This window comes from Mastigoproctus giganteus, chromosome 2 (assembly GCF_048544385.1).
Source record: "Mastigoproctus giganteus isolate SK-2022 chromosome 2, ASM4854438v1, whole genome shotgun sequence".
Taxonomy (NCBI): Eukaryota; Metazoa; Arthropoda; class Arachnida; order Uropygi; family Thelyphonidae; genus Mastigoproctus; species Mastigoproctus giganteus.
Window position 1 is genome coordinate 36,458,692 of NC_143576.1, and position 22,881 is coordinate 36,481,572.

At 35.8% G+C, this 22,881-nt stretch overlaps 1 protein-coding gene across 1 annotated transcript in view; it reads right to left on the bottom strand.

Annotated features, from left to right (window-relative positions):
- The window catches only part of eIF3j (eukaryotic translation initiation factor 3 subunit j), a 211,216-nt gene that overhangs the window by 116,597 nt on the left and 71,738 nt on the right, over positions 1 to 22,881 (bottom strand). The window contains exon 5 of the mRNA XM_090368455.1: positions 21,183 to 21,300. Coding sequence (XP_090224581.1) covers positions 21,183 to 21,300 — 118 coding nt within the window. The remainder of the gene's footprint in view (positions 1 to 21,182; positions 21,301 to 22,881) is intronic.

A 22,881-nucleotide genomic window follows, 5' to 3' on the forward strand; every position in this document is an offset into this window, starting at 1 on the left:
CACCACTTTGAAACTAAGTTTAACAACAGTGCCATACCTTATAGATATATTGATGACCTTATTGCTATTAATGAGCCAAATATGGCTATTTTTTATCCTTCAGATCTGGAGCTTGAATGTACCAACAATGTTAGTTTTATAGCTGCCATATTTCTAGATATTGATATTAAAATTACAGCTGGGAAGGTTGATACGAATGTTTACGACAAATGTACAGATTTTAAATTTGAGACAATAAATCTCACACATTGGCATTCGAACATCTCACGTAGAATTCATAGCAATATAATTATATTGCAAGGATTAAGAATAATAAGAATATGTAATAGTCGAGTTAATGTTTTAGTTTCACTGACTGATTTTATCAACAAGCTATGCAAAAATGATTTCCCTCTTAAATTTATATTTAAGTATCTAAGTAGAGCTATTTTTATTGCTATAAAATTATGTTTTTATATAAAATTATGTAAAATTTCATATAAAATTATGTTTTTGCCCACAAGATATAGTTAGGAATTTGCAGTTTCACTAAAAAGAAGTCTTATGTTGAGCTTATGTATATAAATATATATCAGGCACTTCTCAAAGAACTGTTGATGTGTGTATTACACTCTGAAAAAGTTGTACCCATAGTTGTTCTATGAGAAGGAATAAATAAATTATTTTTTTTTTTTTTTCATTTGATCTTGTCCAGAGGTCGCCTTTGTTCATATCGCTTCTAATTGGTGGATGCTATTTCTGTAATCGCATGTAGAGGGAGCTCTGAACTTTCTTTCGTTTCTCGCTGTAGCTTGGGTCAGTCCACGTTTTGTAAGCTCTGACGTATCAGTAAAATTTTTGCACTTTCTTGTAAGATTGTCTTGCGGTACTTGATATTAGCTCGAGGGAAACTGAGGCGCTATTACTATTCCTGTTGCCTTTTCCTTTCATCTATTTCTTGGGCTTATGCCCTTGCTTTGCTTTTTCCTGCCCATTATGCTACAGAAACACTCGTATAAATATTCTAATAATGTAAGAGTAAAGCTATCTGTAGGGCTAGCAGTTATATTTTGCCACTCAGCCGTTCATATTTTTATAGTGAGTTTCATATTCTGCACCTTCTGCATCTCAACTTAAATTTAATCTTAAATTTTATCTTAAAGCTATTATGTATATTATATTTAGTATATATTAATAAGGTGAGGCTAGCATATAACTCGAGAAACAGATGACTCATGTTGTTACTGATAGCATATATTGAGGCGCTAGCCCCAGTTGACGTGCCTTTCAATGTAAGCCTTATGCAGTAATGACATTTTGATCCTTTTGATCTGTTATTTTGTTAATATCAGATTCAGAATGACTTCCCTAATTACAGTGACTATTAGGGGCCTTGTAGGTTATGGTTACACGCATATATCTTAGGCTATATTGTTAAAAATGAAAAAACAAATTTCTTATATTTTCGCAGGCGTATGTAATGTTAAATCAAATCTAATGGCATTAATTCGTCCTGACAACTTTACTTTTCTGTTGTTTATATCATTTAGATATTAGAGATTTTCTCTCTTTTGTATTAATATATACAGTAATACCCCGACTTACGCAAACTCGGAGTTACGCGGTTCTTGATTTTTTCGTTTGGTGTATATCTAAAATTAGCTTACCAGTGATTTGGAAGTCAAATCATAAAGCTTGGGTGACAGCTTCCGTTTTTGAGGACTGGTTTGGTCACCACTTCATACCCGAAGTCGAACAAATTATTGCAAATCTAAACAGATTCCATTTAAAGTGATGCTTCTTATAGACGATGCACCCGGTCACCCTCCTGCCACCCTAATTAATTTCGACCAATGTGTGAAAGTTGTGTTTTTGCCTCCAAACACAACCAGCTTGCTTCAACCGATGGACCAGGGAGTCATCAAAACATTCAAGGCTTACTACACGAGACGTTCGTTTTCACGTCTGAATGAAGCTATGAGACAAAATAGTGAGATATTTGTTAAAGACTTTTGGAAACAATTCAATGTTTTAGATGCCATAAGAATCATTGAAGAATCTTGGGATGAAATTCACAAAAAAAACATTGAATGGTGTCTGGAAGAAACTTTGTCCATTTTTTTTCAAAAACGAGACGAAAACAATGCCAGAAACTGATCATGTCGCTCATGTGATAAAAGAAGTTATTAATCTTGCCAGGCAATTAGATTTGGAAGTCAATGGTGATGATGTCAACGAGCTGTTGGATTCACATAGTCAGGAGCTGACAATGAATGAGCTCATAGAGATGCGTGAGCAAAACGTCACTGAAGTATCTGACACTTCAGACCCAGTTCCACCAGAAAAGCACATGACAATTGCAACCTTGACAGAAGGTCTCAGCTCAATTGAAAAGGGCTTAAAAATTTTAGAAAACATAAGACTCTAACAAAGAACGCGTTATAGCTACAAAGCAAGGAATAAAAAAATTATTAGCTTGCTATGAAGAAATTCTGCGTGAAAAAAAGAAAGGTGCTGTGTCGTCAGACGAATTTGTTAGAGTTTATGAAGCCATCAACATCAAAATAACTTTTTTACTTAACTCATTTATTTTTTTAATACATATTTTGTATTAATATGTATAAAGGGGCTTAGAGGGGAACAGGTATCCTGTGTGTTATCAGACACTCAGCCTAAAACACTGATGGATCCAATCTCTCTCTATTACAGAAGATTTAGGAGAAGTCCGGTTGGCCTGCCTCCCTAAAATCCACTCATGCACACCTTCTCGATGGTAAGCCCTGTTACGTCACTTAGGTGGCAACGAACGTGTAGAGTGGTTCTCTTCAAGACGACTGGTCAGCGTGAAGAGGAAAAGACCAAACCCTCCAGCAATGAGAGCACAACAATACAAATGGCCCTCAGTCCCCAGCAGCTTTCACTCTCCCTCTTACGGCAGCGAGAGGATCAGAGTGGAAGCAGAGGGTGCTAAAAATCTCTGGGTACGACAAGGCTGCCATGCACGGAAATTGAACTTGGCCTGTTATAACGTACGATCACTCATCGGTGAAGACAGGATATTAGAGCTGGAAAAGGAATTAGAAAATGTGAATTGGAATATCATCGGTTTGGCTGAAACAAGAAGAAGAAATGAATCACTTATAAGTTTATCAAGTGGAAATCTGCTGTACACCAATGGAAACAGTGAAAGGAGTGAAGGTGGAGTTGGGTTTCTGGTCCATAAAGATTTTAAAAACAACATTTTGGAATTCAAAAGTACATCACCAAGGGTGTCAAGACTAATATTCAAGATTTCTAAGAGGTACAAGCTAAAGATTATAATGATTTATGCACCAACATCGAGTCATGATGATGAAGAGGTTGAAGAAATGTACACTGAAATTGAGAGTCTTCTAGATGAGCAGAAAACCCACTACACTATTATTATGGGGGACTTCAATGCTAAGGTTGGAAAAAGGCAAAACAGCACAGAAAGAGGAACTATAGGAAATTTTGGAATTGGTGAAAGAAATAAAAGAGGTGAAAGACTTCTGGAATTTGCAGAATCTCAAGGACTGTCAGTACAGTAATACCCCGACTTACGCTACCCCGACTTACGCGAACTCGGAGTTACGCGGTTCTTGATTTTTTTCGTTTGGCAACGCTGCCGCCCACTATCTTCAAGGTCGTTTTTCATATGTTATCGATATACGGTGCGACGGCGGAGAATGAGAGCGAAAGATGAACAAAATTCAACTTTGTTGCTTTTATGTTTTTTATATCAGTGAAGGGGAAACACATTTCACCATAATAACGTAAAAACCAACACAGTTCCAGCTATCGGTATAATCGCAAATGCAATTAGATCGAGTTTACTACCAGTTTATAACAGATTTCACTAGCAGAAACGCAAGTGGATTTTTATTGTTTTATGGTAGTAACCCTTAGAAATGTGAGGTGTTAATAGTGTATCTCTGCTTTTATGGTGTTGTTTATTCAGTTGCTACATGCACGCAGCTTTGTTTATGCGTATCAAGCGTGCCTCCTCGTTTTGTAATTGTGCTTTACTCCCTAAAAATGAGTAAAATACTTAATTAAAAGGTGTGAAAAGGAAGCGTCCTGGTAAAGACACTGCAGATTCAGAGAGAAAAAGAAAAGCAATTATCGATAAACAGAGGCGGACTGGGTCAAAAATTCTTACCCGGGAAAATTTATAGTGGCCTCATACTATGGTTTATGGCCAAAACCACACTGGCCCACCGGGGTTTCCCCGGTAAGGCTTATGGCCAGTCCACCTCTGTCGATAGAGAAAAAATATGAAATTGTGAAACGCTTTGAGCGAAATGAAAGACCATGTGATATTGCACGTGCTACAGGCCTAAATGAAGCAACGGCGAAAAGCACATGACAATTGCAAACTTGACAGGTTGAAATTTGAAAAGGGCTCAATTGTAAAGGGCTTAAAAATTTTAGAAAACTTTGACTCCAACGAAGAACGCGTTATAGCTACAAAGCAAGGAATAAAAAAAATTATTAGCTTGCTACGAAGAAATTCTGCGTGAAAAAAAAGAACGCGCTGTGTCGTCAGACGAATTTGTTAGATTTTATGAAGCCATCGACATCGAAATAACTTTTTTACGTGTCATTTGTTTTTTTTAATACATATTTTGTATTAATATGTATAAAGAACTGCAATTTGATTAATATTTTTCTTCTAACCTAGTGTTTTTGTTAGTCCTTGGTCCCAATTAAGCAAAATTTATATGTATTTATATGCAAAGTTGTACCCCGACTTACGCGAATTCGACTTACGCGATTTTCGTCAGACCCACCTATCGCGTAACTTCGGGGTATTACTGTAATGAACACTTTTTTCAAGAAAAGGGTGAACAGAAAGTGGACATGGAAGAGTCCAAATGGATTAACAACCAATGAAATCGACTTCATCCTCACTAACAGAAGATATATTGTGAATGATGTTACCGTCCTGAATAAGGTTAATGTTGGAAGTGATCACAGAATGGTAAGATGTACACTTGATATAGATGTAGGAAAGGAAAAAACTGACTCGAGTAAATAATACAAAGGTCTTTGAAATAACAGAGGAGGAGAAAAAGCAGTATGTACTGGAACTTAAGAACAAGTTTGAGCTTCTGCAGACTGCTACGGACCATGATATCGACGAGGAATATTACAACTTTCTGAAAGTGATAAAGCCCAAGAAACCTATAGGGAAAATGAAATCCAAAGAAGAAAAAATTAGTCAAGAAACACATGTCATGATGAACCGAAGACGTGAAATGAAGAGAAAGAAAAACACTGACAGAGAGAAAATTGAGTATACTGAGTTATGCAAAGCCATTAGAAAGAGACTCAGAGAGGACATAAGAAGATTTAACACAAGAAAAGTAGAACAAGCATTAAGGGAAAACAAAGGATTTAAATCAGCAGCCATGAGCAGTAATACAGAAAGACAAATGATACTGAAACTGAAGAATAGCGATGGTGTACTTATAAACAGCAGAGAAGGCATAATTCAAATAGCAGAAGACTACTACAGAGAAATATACAAGGAGCAAGGGAATGATACCAGCAGTGGGGAACATGGATTGCAAAGTAGCAACACATACGACATACCCGATATTCTTCCTGATGAGGTAGAACATGCATTGAAGAAAATGAAGAATCGGAAAGCCCCGGGGGAAGATGAAGTTACTGTAGAGTTGTTAAAATTGGGAGGAAGAGACATAACACAAAAACTGGCAAGGCTCTTCACAAAGTGCATTAGAAAAGGTGTGATGCCTAAGCAGTGGAATAATGCAATCATAGTTTTGCTGCATAAGAAAGGAGATAAATCAGAAATTGGAAATTATAGACCAATTAGCTTGTTATCCCATATCTACAAGTTGTTCACAAGGGTCATTACTAACAGATTAGAAAGAATACTTGATGAGAATCAACCGAAAGAGCAAGCTAGCTTTAGGACAGGATTCTCAACTATGGATCACCTTCACGTAATATCAGAGCTAATGGAGAAAGCAAATGAATATAAAACACCATTATGCCTGGCATTTGTGGATTATGAAAAGGCATTTGACTCCATACAGCATAAGGCAATGTTTCGGGCACTGGAAAGACAAGGCATAGATACTCCATATATTATGATTTTGAAGAAAATATATGAGAGTGCTACATCCTTTATTAGACTAGACAAAGACAGTAGCAAATTTAAAATCGAGAAAGGAGTTCGACAAGGAGACACAATATCTCCGAAGCTGTTTACTGCTGCCCTTGAGGAAGCTTTCAGAAGATTAGACTGGTCGCAGAAAGGAGTCAATCTGAACGGAGAGTACCTAAACAATTTACGATTTGCAGATGACATTGTGGTCATAAGCCACGATCCCAAAGAATTAGAGGAAAATCTTAATCAGTTATGCACAGTTAGTAAGGATTTTGGACTAAAGATGAATATGGCTAAAACAAAAGTAATGATGAACAAGTATGCCATGGAAAGGGAAATAATGATTGAAGGAGCAGTAATTGAAAAGGTGGAGTCATATACTTATCTGGGACAAGTTATTAGCTGTAATAATGATAAATGGCTGGAAGTCAAGAGAAGAATAAATTTTGGATGGATAGCATTCAGGAAATATAGTCACATACTGAAGAGCAATATCCCAGTTTGTCTGAAACGTAAAATAATGAACCAATGTATACTCCCCACTTATGGAAGTGAAATTGGGCACTCACCAAAAGAATGGAAGAGAAGCTGAGAACTACACAGCGAAGAATGGAACAAATTATATTGGGAATCAGACTGTTAGATAAGAAGAGAAACACATGGATTAGGCAGCAAACTCAAGTAAAGGACATTCTTATCAAAACTAAAGAACTAAAATGGTCTTGGGCAGGACACATAGCTCGAAGACATGATGACAGATGGACTAAGAAAATAACAGAATGGTACCCAAGAGGAGCTAGAAGAAAACCTGGAAGACAAAGGCGGAGATGGATAGATGAAATTCATGAGTTTTTGAGTAGTAAATGGATGGCCAGTGCTCAAAACAGAAGGAACTGGAAAGTTGCTGGAGAGGCCTTCATCCTGCAGTGGATTGAAAATGGCTGATGATGATGATGATGTATAAAGAACTGCAATTTTATTAAATATTTTTCTTCTAAACTAGTGTTTTTGTTAGTCCTTGGTCCCAATTAAACAAAATTTATATGTATTTATATGCAAAGTTGTACCCCGACTTACACGAATTCGACTTTTTAAGCGATTTTCGTCGGACCCACCTATCGAGTAACTTTGGGGTATTACTGTATGTATTTATGTATGTATGTATGTATGTATATATATATATATATATAGTAAAGAATAATTGTATTAAGAAGCTAATTAATGCAGTGTCCCTGATCCATAAGCTATGTTATCTTCTTTTCTGTACAGGCACATTCCACCCCCATATTAATTACTTTATATATACAGGGTGATTCACTACCAGTGCGACAAACTTGCAGGAGGTGTAGGGGGCACAAAGACGAATCGGAACTACATAGCATTGCAGGGTCCGAAATGCCTTTGTCATGCGGTAGAGGACGTTGAACAGGAGGTCGCTGGAAGTCAGCATTTGGGAACTGTTTCTGTTGAAGAAACCAAGTAGCAAAAGTCCTTCGGAGTGGATAATCCGCAGGCTCCAATGATTGGACGCGTTGCAGATGGTATGAACTCATTTGGTTTGTTAGTATCCTCCATACAGTGGATTGGGAAATACCCAATCGTTGGCCTATCGCTCGAGTACTCGTACTCAGATTGCCTTCTGCAAGAAGTAGGGCATTCTCCTCATTGTCTGGCGTCCTCGTCGTTCGCTCTCGATTCATGGTAAACAACCAGTCTCACATAGCCTTCTGTGCACACGTGCAAAAATCGTGCAAAGAGCGCGCCTGTGCGGGAAACGTTACTGGTACAAGCGCAGAGCGGCGCGCCCATTACAGTCCACAGCTCCATACGCGAGGTGCATGTCGGCCAGTTCAACATTTGAATACTTGTCCATCCTACTGCCTCGGGAACCGGTTCGCAAATGCTGACTTCCAGCGGGATCGCTGTTCACGCGACCTCCTGTTCAACGTCCTCTACCGCATGACGAAGGCATTTCGGACCCTGCAATGCTATGTGATTCCGATTCGTCTTTGTGCCCCCTACACCTCCTGCAAGTTTGTCGCACTGGTAGTGAATCACCAGTTTCTATCTTCTTTTTCGTACAGGCACATTCCCCACCATATTGATTCGTTCAAGGTCCTAACTATAGGAACGGGTTTGCAACCCCGAACTACCCGAGCCCAACTACTTACCTCTACGTCATTCATCTTTCTGCTTTACTAGCCACTACTTCCTATGTCCTGTGAGCTGTTGTTGTTGTTCTTATTTGGTTTTTAGGAGCATTGGCAACTAAGGCCATATTGCTCCGGGAATATGTGGTGGTCATTCCTGACCTTCAGCATCCTCCGTAGCCCATTTGGTGGTAACGGGCTCAAACCCCGGTCTAATCAAGAAGCGTGTGCTATGCACTGCTGCTCCTTCCCACCTGGCTACGGAGGCGCTGTCCTGTGAGCCATTAAACTACAGAACGCAATGTGCGGGACACTGCTTTCTTACTTTACCCAATCTATTTTCTGCCTTAACAAAATTTAGCTGCTTTTCACTGCTATTTTGTAAGCTATTATATTTCTCAACTATCCTGGGCAGTTTGGACATCATGTATTTAACTGCATTCATCACCACTTATTTCATTTCAATCTATACAGACACCATACCATAATTATTATTATTATTTTTTTTCTTCACACCTAACGTTAGGAGCCGCTAGCGTACCCACACATAAATATACCGGCACGCCGTCATCTCGGTCATTTGGTCAGTTTTACATAGTAACGGTAAGTCCCTTTCTTCCTGCCCATTCCGATATTCATTACTTTAGTTTTTTCAATTCTTTTCATTTGCTTTTGCAAGGTCATCCATGATTTGTATGCACCATGTAACATAACCACTTTTATTGGCACAATCTATTAGACTCTTACAGCAAAAAAATTTAAAAATTTTTAATATTTCTTTCGCAACATGGCAACCGCTCACGTGCACCACAGCATACAGAACATGTCGGAAACAGAAGCAAGAACATTGCTGTCTTTTTCATAATTTCTGTGGATGACCTCTGATGATGACACTGAGATTGTGAAAGACACCGCAATGTTATCTTATTTTGATTGCCTTTTCACTTCTTATCTTTATTTTTAATTTCCTGTCTATTTCTTCTTCTTTTTCATCCATATATCGTTCACAATGTATACCGTATATTCAATAGGTTTAAATCAAAATCTTCTTCACACTTTCTACACACAATATACTTTATATATATATATGTATATAATATATAATTCTAATTAAATTCAAATGAATCAAAAATTAGACCACAGAAATAAGTTGAAAATTAAGTGAAAATAAAAAATAAGGATAGTAGAGCACCTTCTTTGCTCTACCGGTCTGCCACGCTACTGACATACTTTCATTTCTTTTTACTGAAACATAAAATTACAATTATATATATATAGTAGAAGTAAATTGCAATACCTGAATTATATGTAAAAACTACTGAAAAAAAAAAAAAAAAAAAATGACTGAAAGTAAAAAGTAAAAATGTCAGGACGAATTAATGGCATCATGTTAGATTAAACATTACATACGCCTGCGAATATAAGTTTCTATATTTACATTTTTAAACTATATAACCCAATATTAGTGCACGACCATGGCCAAAAAGGGAACCAAAAATCCACCATAACTAGCAAAGTCATACTTAATCTAAAATTAACATAATAACAAATCAAGGTTATTTGATTATGATGCTAATTATGATGCTAAGCACTTTATATACATAACAAATCAAGGGTATTATGATGCAATTACTGCATAAAGCTTACTTTGAAAGGCATGTCAACTTGGGGCTAGTGCCTCTCAATATATGCTATCAGTAACAACATGATTACAACTAAGATTAAGCGACTTAGATGCAAAAGTGAAAGCCATAGTAAAAGCTAGCATTAAGTATCACAAGACAATTTTCTATAAAAATGCAAAAAGGCAAAGATTTTACCTATTTATTGTTGGCTCCAACGTATCAGTAAAATCTTTGCCTTCTTGCATTTTTCTAGAAAATTGTCTTGTGATACTTAATGCTAGCTATTAGTATGGCTTTCACTTTTGCATCTAAGTTGGTTATGCACGGAGGAATGCTTTAGAAATCCTAAAGTGATGTATAAGCTAGAGGTTAGGTGTTAAGAATCAATCTGACATGGAATTTTCCATGTAGTATAAACAGGTTGTATGTGCTAGCAAGGCAACACAGTTCCTGTCCACGAAACTTTGAGCCTTTTATAGGACCTCTGCTAAATTATCAATCTTATTTCCACTTAGAACATGGATACCGAGAACTTTTTGCTCAATTCCTCCTTCATATATGAACAATCACTAATCTACACGAAGAAATTCAAGACTAACACTTCAAAAAGCCTGTGCAGAATGGGTCAAAAGCAGTGGATTCAAGATGGCATCATATTTTGCACCTGCAGCACCTCTCTGCAGCCTCTTATTGCTGAAGCTTATAAGCAAAAATGCCAACAAGCAACATGCCACTTGCTGTCAGTGCATAGTTCTCTTTTCACACAATCCTCAAAACTTTCCTGTACAATTCTGAAATATAATTTTTACCAACATTTGCTAACCTAATTACGAACTAGGTGAGCAGCAGATGTTTTAGTAATTATAGAGAAGTGTCAGGTACAAGATTAGGTTCTTGATGTATATTGGTCATATATGCCGTGAAGGTTAATATACCTTATGCAATGCTTGGCTCACTGGCTTGTAGAATATATAATTATTAGAAAGTGTTTAGTGCCAGTTTAGCATTCTATGTATATATTTATTGTTGTCTTATATTCTAATTAAATATAAGTTTTGCTATCTAGTTCTTAGAATCAAATTTTTTACTAGTGTCTACTTTCCTTGTCACATTACACCAATGAGATAACCTTTGGAACCTGACAAAAAACATGGAAGCACTTGGTAATGTAAATCTTCTTTAATTGTTGTGCATACATACACAAAAGGTGTACAAAACCAATACATTACATTAACACTACCCTTTTTTTTTCTATTATAACATTGTATGTATGGGAAAACTGCACCCAATTTATAAGCAAACAAACAAAGGAGATAGCGTGCTTTCTCCTCCCACTGCAGGGTTGGGGGGGGGGGTCTCAATAGGCCAACTTTCCATCAGCATAAAAAACACCAGTTACTAAAGAGTTTAATGAAATTACAGCCAGACAGAGATCTCTTTAAAAAGATATTTCTGGCATCTTGGAAGGTGATTTTTCTAAGATCTCTTGGAAAACAGAAAATGCTTTAGAAACAGCATACATAGTATCTTCAACAAAAAGGAAGTGGTTAATGAGATAGGGTAACATAGTAGAAAAGATACAAGGAAGAAATTGTAACAAGTGTCTTATGAGTTTGGTTTAAAAATCTTTTTGCACAAAGATAAAACAAAGTATACATATCAGCATGCACAATAACTGAAATCAATTATTCACTACAGATAAAAAGACAGAAATCCTATCTGAAAATTGAAGATGTAAAAATGAGGATCAGACTACCATTCTGTTCAGGCTAAAATCATTTTTCCCACAGTTTAAAAGAACCCAGGAGCGATTCACCATCTTGGAAGATGGTGAAGAAGCATTTTCCCCCAGATACAAACTATACCTATTAGACCAGAAGAGTATTAGAATGCTGTATACACACACAGGAAAGTAAACTAAATTGAAAGGAAAAGAGATCGATGAAAGATACCTATCTCTAAAGAAAAGCATCCATTAAGTGGCTAAGTGAAGTGCTGGGATTGAAAGAAAGCAGACAAAGGGGAACCTTTTGCTGGGCCAAGGAGAAAGGCAATAGTAAAAAGAAAAAAAGAATATCAAAAATAAATATCCACTAAGAATTTAATTTAAAATTTCATAAGAGTTATCTCTATCTTCCTCCATAGGATTGCTTCTCTTCTAAACTCTCCAAATTTGACCCCTTTTTTCTTGTTAAACACAGTTCAAAATTTAAAATGATTAAGACACACTGGAAAACGTTTAACATGAAAAAATATTCTGATCCCGACAAAATGCTATGTGATTTCATACATTTATTTTCTATTAACATGAAACAAAAAACGCTTAACATGAAACGATTTTGCATCTCAGAACAAAAAACTATAACGGCTGCCGCATTGTCACTAAATTTTTACTGTCTGACTTTATTACTCAACTTTCTATTGACTAGGCCGACATCTAATCATAAACAATATGTAGATAGTACAAGGATTTTGCTTGCCACACACCACCCTTATCATTTTAAACAAATGATTACCTGTTGGCAGGTAAAACATTTCATTTACAGTCTTGAAATGAGTGACACGTACACTATAAAGTGGTGAATTTAGTGTTTAGTAAAAAATCTGTAAATTTATCATCCTCAATTGTGCAATGGAAAAATCAGGGTGCAAACAAATCGCTATTTTGCTTAAAGTTAAAATGGAGTTGCTTAAAGTAGATGTAGAGGATTCTTCAAAAACAGACATTTGTAAAAAGTTCGGAATCGATAACTCTACGTCTTCGGCAATCATAAAGAATAGAGACCAACTTACCGCAATGCAATATGTGCAATATGTTTGAGCCCGGATAGGAAATGGATGAGAACAACCAAACACGAAGATCTGGAGGCTGCACTGCTTGTTTGGTTCAAACAAGCTAGGTCTCAGAATGCTCCAATATCGGGACCTCTGGTAAATAAATTTGATGAATTTGAGGTATTGCTCAAAACATCAAAGGCAGATATTGTTGGGATATCAGAGACGTGGTGTCACACAGATATAAGTAATGCGGAACTGGAATTTGGGGAATACAATGTGTATAGAAAGGATAGACAGGACAGGAGGGGAGGAGGGGTTATGCTATTAGTTAAGAAACACATAAAGTCCAAGGAAGTGAAGCCAGTCGACATCGATGGACAGGGCAGTGTCGAGTCAGTTTGGTGTGATATAAGCATAGGGAAATCAAAATTGAGAGTAGGAGTGTGCTATAGGCCTAATGACTCTGATGAGTATAATAAGATATTGTACAGGGAAATAGAGTGGGCCAGTAAATCAGAGAGTCTTATAATGGGGGATTTTAATTTCCCAGATATTGACTGGAATTTGTGGGTTGGTCACTCGCACACTAGCAAGGCTTTTGTGGATTTATTGGATGATTGTTTTCTACATCAGCATGTTCGTGAGGCAACAAGAGGGAGTAATACTCTTGATCTGATTATCAGTAGTGATTCTTCATGCATTAAGAATCTGCAGATAAATGAACCACTAGGTGGCAGTGATCACAGTGTGTTGAAGTGGGATTTACTCAAGGAGGTAACTACCATCAGAGGTAGAGGGAAGGGTTTTTGTTTTCGTAAAGGCAACTATGATGGTCTGAGACAGTATTTAAATTCTATACAGTGGGACCAACTGACGATGTTACCAACAGCAAACTCAAAATGGGAAGCATTCAAGGAACTAATCTTGGAGGCTACCAGGCTTTACATACCAACTAAGAAATATTGTTCAAGGTTTAGGCCTAAATGGTTGTCAGATGAACTAATGAGACATGTGGCAGAGAAGAAAGATGCATGGGATACATACAAATTAATGGGTGACATGGAAGCCTATGATAGATATAAGTTGGTCTGTAACCAAGTCACAAAGGAGATTAGGCAGGCAAAGGCAGACTACGAAAAATCCTTGGCAAAGGATGCAAAGAAAAACAGAAAAGAGTTCTTTACATATTTAAACTCAAGAAGGAAAGGGATGAATCAGATTGGTCCACTGGATATTGATGGTTCAACAGTTGAGGATCCTGCTCAGGTGGCTAACAATCTAAACGAGTATTTTGCATCTACATTCACGCATGAGGAGTTATTCAGGAAGGAGAATGATCTAGGTAAAGTAAACATTGGCAGGGAGCTGGATGATTTTGTAATAACTGAGAGGAAAGTGGAGGAGAGATTGTTGAGGATAAACATAAAAAAGGCACCTGGGGTGGATGGGATCTATCCAGTTATATTAAAGGAGGCAGCAAAGGAAGTAAGCAAACCCCTAGCCATAATTATGAGAGCTTCTTTGGACTCAGGGGAGGTACCCATAGACTGGAGATGTGCAAATGTAACCCCAATTCACAAAGGAGGATCAAAGGCTGACACAAGTAATTATAGACCTGTTAGTTTAACTTCTGTTCCGGGTAAATTAATGGAGGCACTGGTTAAAGAAGCACTGCAGGATCATCTAGACAAGAATTCAGTTATAGCTCAGACGCAGCATGGTTTTGTTAAGGGCAGGTCTTGCCTGACCAATTTGATTGGATACTATGATGTAGTCACAAAAGAACTGGATGCAGGGAATAACTTTGATATTATATATTTGGATCTTAGAAAGGCTTTTGATACTGTTGCACATGGAAGACTGCTGCACAAATTGGAGCAGTGTGGCATTGGAGGCAAATTGCTGCTATGGATAAGGGGATGGTTGAGTGGCAGAAGACAGAGAGTGGTAATCAATGGACACTGCTCAACGTGGACTAATGTTATTAGTGGAGTCCCTCAGGGTTCAGTGTTGGGTCCGTTGTTGTTTTCGGTGTTTATGAATGATATTGATGATGGGATATCAAGTTTAATGTCCAAGTTTGCAGATGATACAAAGGTTGGCAGGGTTGTTAAGGACACTACTGACGCTATGCTGCTGCAACAGGATCTGGAAAGGTTGAACAGATGGGCTGAGAGGTGGCAAATGAAGTTTAACATTGACAAATGTAAAGTACTACATATGGGAAACAGTAACCCCAGAGCAACGTATCAACTCTGCGGTACTATACTGACAGTGGTGGAGAATGAAAAGGACCTGGGGGTAATTGTGCAGGCAGATATGAAGTTCTCTGAGCAGTGCAGACGAGCTGCAAGAGTAGCTCATGGTGTCTTGTCAATGATATACAGGAATTTTTCTAGCAGGGATAAGGAGGTGATTATTCCCTTGTATAAGGCAATGGTTAGGCCACATCTTGAGTACTGTATACAGGTCTGGAGGCCTCATTTCAAGAAGGATGTAGAGCTGCTGGAACGGGTACAGAGAAGGGCAACAAGATTAGTGAATGGAACAAAGGGTTACTCTTACGAAGAAAGGCTTAAGTTTTGCAAATTACAGAGTCTGGAGACTAGGCACCGGCGAGGTGATCTGATAGAGGTGTATAAGGCTTTGAATGGGTTGAGCATGCTCAATGCCAATGGGATTCTTCATCTTGCTGAGAATAATCACCTCAGAGGGCATAAATTCAAATTGAGGAAGGACGGATGTCGGATAGATGTGCGGAAATTTGCCTTTGGCCAGCGGGTGGTTGGTTGGTGGAACCGACTTCCATCACTTGTTGTTGAAGTTGATAGCCTAAACAAATTTAAAGCTCAACTGGACAGGTATTTCGAACGAACGGAGGGGTGAAATGGGAGTGGTGTGTGTTTTTTTTTTTTTTTTTTTTTTTTTTTTGGCTGATGCTGAATAAGCTTGCTTTCTTGCATCATATGCCTCTACTAATGCTAATGCTAATGCTAATGCTCTATTAATGGAAAAAAACGGATGGTTTGCAATTCAAATGAGGATTGAATTCACTGGGAATCCACCAGACTGGTTGGAACGTTTCAAGAAAAAAAAAAAAAGGCATCTTTTTTAAAATGTTTGCGGTGAAGCAAATCAAGTTCACCGACTATGACATCAGATTAGCTGCAGTCTTTCCCACAGTGCTTGAAGAATATAGCGCAAGAGACTTTAATGCAGACGAAACAGGGTTGTTCTATCGCTGCTTACCTGATAAAACTTCATCATTTAAGGAACAGCAGCATTCTGGCAGCAAAAAAGTCCAAAGAGAGGATAACAGTAATGGTGGCTTGCAATTTGGACGGATCTGAAAAGCTGCCCTTATTCGTTATCAGAAAGAGCATGAATCTGCGCTGTTTTAAAAATGTAAAAAAAAAAATAATAAAATACAAGATGAGTACATGGCAAACAAGAAGGCATGGATGACCATGACAACATTTACTGATTGGCTTTTGAATTTAGATAAGCTTTTATGCAAAAAGTTGCCATGGTTGTTGATAATTGTCCAGCTCACTCTGAAGTGAGATTAAAAGCTATAAAGCTTATATTTTTGCCTCCAAACACTACAAGCATTTTACAGCCTTGTGATCAAGGCATAATACAGAATTTAAAATTTTATTACCAAAAACAATTGCTAAGAAAATATTTGGCCGCAATTGAAGCAAAAGAAGATTTCTTTGTCAACTTGTCAACTTATTGGATGCATTGCATATGCTGCTTGGAATCTTGTAACACCAAAGACTATCGAAAATTGCTTTCGTCATGCAAGATTTTCCAAAATGACGGATTTAATACCTGCTCAAGAGTCTCAAGACAATCAAGAAGCTGAACCGATATTCAGTGAAATGTTTGCATGTGTTTCATCTCATTCGGTATCTTTGGATGAATTTGTCATAGTTGATACTAATTTGTGTACAGTGCCTATTTTAACAGATAGTGATATTTTGGACGTTGTACGGCCTACAGAAGTGGATCTGAAGATAGTGATGATAATGTAGATAACGATTTGTTACAACATCAAAAGTGCAAAAATTGATAAAAAGTATGCGCAGATATTTAGATGTACATACGAGTGGTGAAATGAACCAAATGATGGACGATATTGAACAATTTGTAGATAATAAGATAAATAACACGGTGCAGAAAAAGATATCAGATTTTTTTACAAAAAATTATTAACATTTTTTTTAATTTTTACATATTATATGTGTTTTTTTATCTGATAAAGTCAATGAAAATGTTAAGTGTTAAAAAATTGTGTTTGTAAAATGCCCCTTGTGTAGTGTTATATAGTGCATAAAATGTTAAATTGTTTAAACATATTTTTGTTACTTCCAAATAAAATGCATGGAAAAAAATACAGGCAGTTCCTGGTTGGCGAGTTTTTGCTTTACTAGTTCCCGGGTACTTTTGATTATTACGACATCAAAAATATTGATGAGTTTTTTTTTTAGTTTACTTCTTTTAACATGAAAAAATATTTCTGTCATCATAGTTTTGTGTTAAACAATTTCTACTGTATATAGGGTGCCTCCGTAGCCAGGTGGGAAAGAGCAGAAGTGCATAGCACACGCTTCTTGATTAGACCAGGGTTCGAGCCCGTGACCACCAAATACAGAGGATGCAGAAAGGTCAGGGAATGACCACCGCATATCCCCGGAGCAATATGGCCTTAGTTGCTAATGCTCCTAAAAACCAAATAACAAAAAAACACCACTGTATATACTACATTAAAATCAATTAAATGGCTTAAATTCTCTAAGCCCGTGAATGCTTAGACATCCCTTGGGTCATAGCTGAAAATCCCAACCCGATCCCAGACCTATCCAATACACCACACAACCTCGAGAAATTGAAAACATTGTGTCAAAGTTTTTAAAATAAACGCCATTAAAAATCGCCGTTATATACGATAATAAAATTCTTTAAAATTACTTTCCTTCCTTTGTCTAATGGGAAATCCCTCCTTATGCAATTTTATTTGTCCAAATAATGTAGGTATTTTGTTTGTACGGCTTTTAGATTTTTTTAATTGGGCCATGGAAATAGTCTTTTTTCCTGTAGTCAGTGAGAGATGTGTTGTATCATTTAACTAGATCTTCAAATACTGAGATATCAACTTCTTGATAAGTTGTATTGTCTGATATTACATTGTTCAGTTTTTTCATGTAATCTGTTTTATTCAACACAGCTATTGTGTCCCCCTTGTCCACTTTCTGAATTATTAAGTCATTATTTTCCCTTAATTTCCTTAACCCCAAACTTTCGTTCTCAGTTAATCTTGGTAAACGTGGATCCCTTGTATCGTTTACAACCATGTTTATCTATTGTATTTTAAAAGGTCCTTATTCGGTATATCTTTAAAGCAATATTCTAACTCAACTACTACTGCGTGTTTTTTGGGGAGTACCCATGGAGGTAAATTGTAATTTAATCCTTTATTCAACAGCTTTATTTGATGTTCTGATAATTTGTACGATGATAAATTTATCATGATGCTTACCCCCCCCCCCCAATATTCACCATATTCTTCAGAGGAGACTGTAAAACTCTTGTCCCTTGTTTGTGTGCATGCACGTTTTGCTGTATGGGTAATTGTTCATAAGCAAGCAAGCACGTTGCATTGTGAAGTTGAAGGTAGGTGGATAGTTCCATCTGTCGTCTCCTCTTGACACATTCTAATTCCACTATTAAAAAGAGATAAGATCTGATTCCCCATAACAATAACGTTTTAACCTTAATAGTGTTTGTAACTTGTTTGAATGACTAGTTTTTATTTCCATAGATACCGCTACTTTCTTAATTCTATAAATGATTTCAACTACGTCCAGTCATTAACATGTAAACATTTTCTTATCCTATCACGTAATTGTAGTATCTGTCTGAAATCAGTGATAAAGATCCGAGATTCGAGACGCTAGTCTAATAAATTTTGTGACATAGTCGACGCTAGTCTTCTTATACCTGAGATTTTCTGCTTAAGGTTAACTTTAGTGAATTTTGGTGTTATTCCTTCTGCCAAACAATGTTTCAAAAAAGAAATATGTTTCTGAGCTTCATATCTTAAAACTCTGTAAGCGTGAACTAAGTTATGCAAGCAATCTCCCATATTCACTATGTCTTAACACGGTCAACTCTAAATTTAATCAACAGTGAGAGAGAGAAGCAGATGAATTAGTCAATGTAATATTAAATCAAGTAAACTTTCTATTAACCAAGAGCAATCAATGCTCAATATATCCTATGTAGAATTTTATTATTGTATATTAATATATTCATGAATTTTAAAGCCATTTATTTTAAAAACTTTGACACAATGTTTTCAATTTCTCAAGGTTGTGTGGTGTATTGGATAGATCTGGGATTGGGTTGGAGGTCTTTGGCTACGATCCTGGGGATGTCTAAGCATTTATGGGCTTAGAGAACTGATTGATTAATTGATTAATTGATATTAATGTAGTATAATATCTTAATTATTTTAAATTTTGAACCGTGTGTAACAAGAAAAAAAGGGGTCAAATTTGGACAGTTTAGAAGAGAAGTTACAGTAACTCTTATGAAATTTTAAATCAGATTTAGACATAGGACATATCGAGCATTGATTGCTCTTGGTTTATAGAAACTAAGAATTTAAATGAAGAAGAAGGATATAAGAGGATAAATAAGGAAACCAAACAGAAAGTATTAGATAAGAAAAACGAAGGAAGGGGATTAGCATGCAAGAGGACTGATAGTAAAATAGGACATAGTAAATAAGCATAGAATATATTGAAAGCAATGTGAAAAATACCTAAAGAAAATATAAACATAGAGGTGGGCTACATATCATGAAGGTCAGTTAAAGAACAGAAGGAAAATTAGAGTTCCTTAATCCAGAAGACAATGCTCCTCACCAGATGGGACAGGAAGTCCTGATCAGTGTCTAAAAGCCATTACACGTGTTGAAGGTGCCAAAAACATGTAAAAGCTACCAGACCAGGAAGAACGCATGCAAAAAACTACTTACTAATCTGATACAAGGGATCAGTTCAGTAAGCAGTATTCCAAGAAAAATTAAGTTTATACAACATTGATCTTTAATAATAAAAAAAAAAAAAAAAAAATGCAGAAATTACAGGGAAATTTTAAAACTCAGTGATGAGAATATGGGAAGAATTTTAAAAAACAGACTGGGGGATGAATAGAAAGCATGAGGGGAAAAAAGAAGAAGAAGGAAAAAAAAAAAAAAAACAGTGGAGGAACAACATGGCTGTATAGTTGTAAAGTCATGCATGGATAATATCTTTGTCATTTATCAGATTATACTGAAAAGTAGGAAAAGTGGCAGAAGCCAATCCACTCTGCCTTTGTTGACCTTGAAAAAGCATACATCTCCCATACTGAACTGTTTAAAGCACTGGAACAAACAAAGATTAACAGAAATCTTATGCTCATCAATCACTTTTACAGTAAAAACAGATTCAAAGTAAAAGTTGGTAACAAGATATCTAGAGCCTTTGACGACTCACAAGGACTCAAATGGCACTTCTGTTCATCACCTATTCTATTTAAAATATTTGTTGAAAATGTAATGAAAGAATAAAATGCAACAAAATGGAAATTAAGATAGGGAAAACTAATCTAATCACTTTTTTTTTAAAGATGACCAAGTTGTTATTTCAAGTGATAAAGATCTAAAGTAACAATGAAAAATTTACAAGAATGCTACAAAAGAAACAGTATGAGAATTAATTTAGAGAAAACAGGATATACCAGTAAGGAAGAACAATTAAATAGAAATCTTGAAACTGATTCAAAAATAATATTAAGGACAAAAAATATAAGTATCTAGGATCAATAATCCAAGAAGAATTTATTAAATCCTCAGTGCATCTGCACTGAGGATTTAATAAAAAATAAAAAAACAGAACTAATAAAACTAAGATAAAAAGAAGCATTTTAAATTCAGTGGTTTGGACCACAGGGATTGCTAATGAAAATGAAAGAAAAATATCAACAGTGAAGAGTGTAATCATATATGAATGTGAAGCATGGACAGTAACTAAAAAATTTTGGAGAAGAATAAATTCTGTTTAAATGGATTATTAGAGGAAATGCTATCAGATAACAAAAACTGTTAAGGCGAGAAATGAAGAGTCATTTTGTCATAAGCAGATCTTCAGGATAGAGATGATGGAAGAAAGGAATCTCTGAATTTAAGCAATTTCAGATTCTTGTTATTTTCCTATTCCTTAAATGGAAAGAATAGGAAGTATAACAGGGATTTGGAATTAATCTTGTTGTTATGACCAGCACCATGCAAGCTACTATAGCTACGAAAAGCTAATACTGGCCAAACATTACATGAAATTCTTGTAAGAACATCAAAAAGGAATACATCATTTATAAACACAATGCATAACTTCAATTATATATATATATATGACTAATCATCAAAGATTACTTACTTACCAAAGGCTTCTTTAGCAAGTTCTAAATCTGCATCTTCTTGTAATTGCTGTTGTTTTAATTTTTCTGCATAGATCTCTTCTGGTGTACTCATTTTATCAGTCTGTTTGTCAGCACTTTCCTTGAAAAAAAAAAAAAAAAAAAAAACTCTTAATATTTTCAATGTTTTTATAACTATAGACAAGTTTAATCATGTATTATTTGGTACTTTATAAATTTTATTCTTAACATAATTTTCATAATAAAACATGTATAAGCCAACAAAATTATTACTACAGACAATCTCAAAATTATTTCTCAAAAATTAAAAATTATTCATTTTCTGGAATGTAGCTTAAATAGGGCAGTAAAAGTTGGTAGTAAGTTGGTCTGTCTCTATGCTTTTAACTGATCATATGAGGTATCCACAAAGAAAGTAAGATAATAACTGCAACACAACAAAAGACAAAGCATATGACAGTATATACAGAAAACTGAACTGCAGTTTTAGTGGAAAGAATTTCTTGTTATTCTGAATTTATTAATATTAATGCTGTTAACTCTCTTTGAAATTTTAATTTTGATGAAGTGAGAACTTTTCTAATCAAAGTTATACTACTGTACATACAAACAAAAGTATGCTTTGAACAACTGCATTGTTTCATCACACTGCTACTAGAAACAAGTTTTTCATCACTTACTGTATTTCACAAAGAAGAGAGGAAGAGTTCTAAAAATAGAAATAAAAAAAATAATAATAATAAATGAAATAAATAAATAATAAAAAAAATCCACTTACCTGTGTTGAACTGCTAGATATTTTGTACATTTAAACTTATTAAATTAACTTTTGTGAAGCTCACTCAGCACTTCGCATAGATTATTAAAAAAAAGATAGCAAATGAGAGAAATGCATATAGCTTGTATGTAATCAGGTGATGCACTGACATATGGTATTATGAATAAAGCAGCTGCCCAAGCAGCTGTTTTTAATTTGTTTTTAAATCAGCAGCAGTAGTAGCGGTAGAAGTCACCTGACAGGTGACTCAAAAATAATGATCACATGTTAACTGGTGATTAAAAATCTGAATATGTTTCTACCTTCCTAAATATAAACAAACTTTCACTGCAGTCATCTCTAAAATGATTTTTTACAGTTTTGCAGAATAATTGAGTGTGAGAACTGTCAGGTGACCCACCCACAACATTTATAATTTTGTTTGTAGTTTCATGTTATTTGTTTTTTTATTGAACTTGCTTACATGTTCAATAAATATCTAGTCTTATCCTAGTTGTTTTTGAAAATTTTGTTATCTTTATGTATTAAAGATGAGAACATTCCATTCCATTTTCCATTTATTTGTACACACAATTATTACATATATATATATATATATATATATATGTGTGTAACCATATAAATTAGAATAAGGATTAAAAGTAATGCCAGCAGTACGGCAAGACAAGAGCGAAAAGGCAAAATTAAAACTAAATTAAAATCAAGCAGGGAGGGAAGAGATGGGTAACAAGAGTAAAAATATTGCGATAGAAACTCTACAATAAAACCACTACAATAAAACAAAACAAAAATAGACTGACCATTATGACCCATCTCGACAGAGGACCACAAGGCCAATAATGGTCAGGGAATCGCTGCATTTCAAACGCTAAACAAATCGCTGCAAAGGAGAATCGATAGTAAGATCAGTCCGCCACACCGATC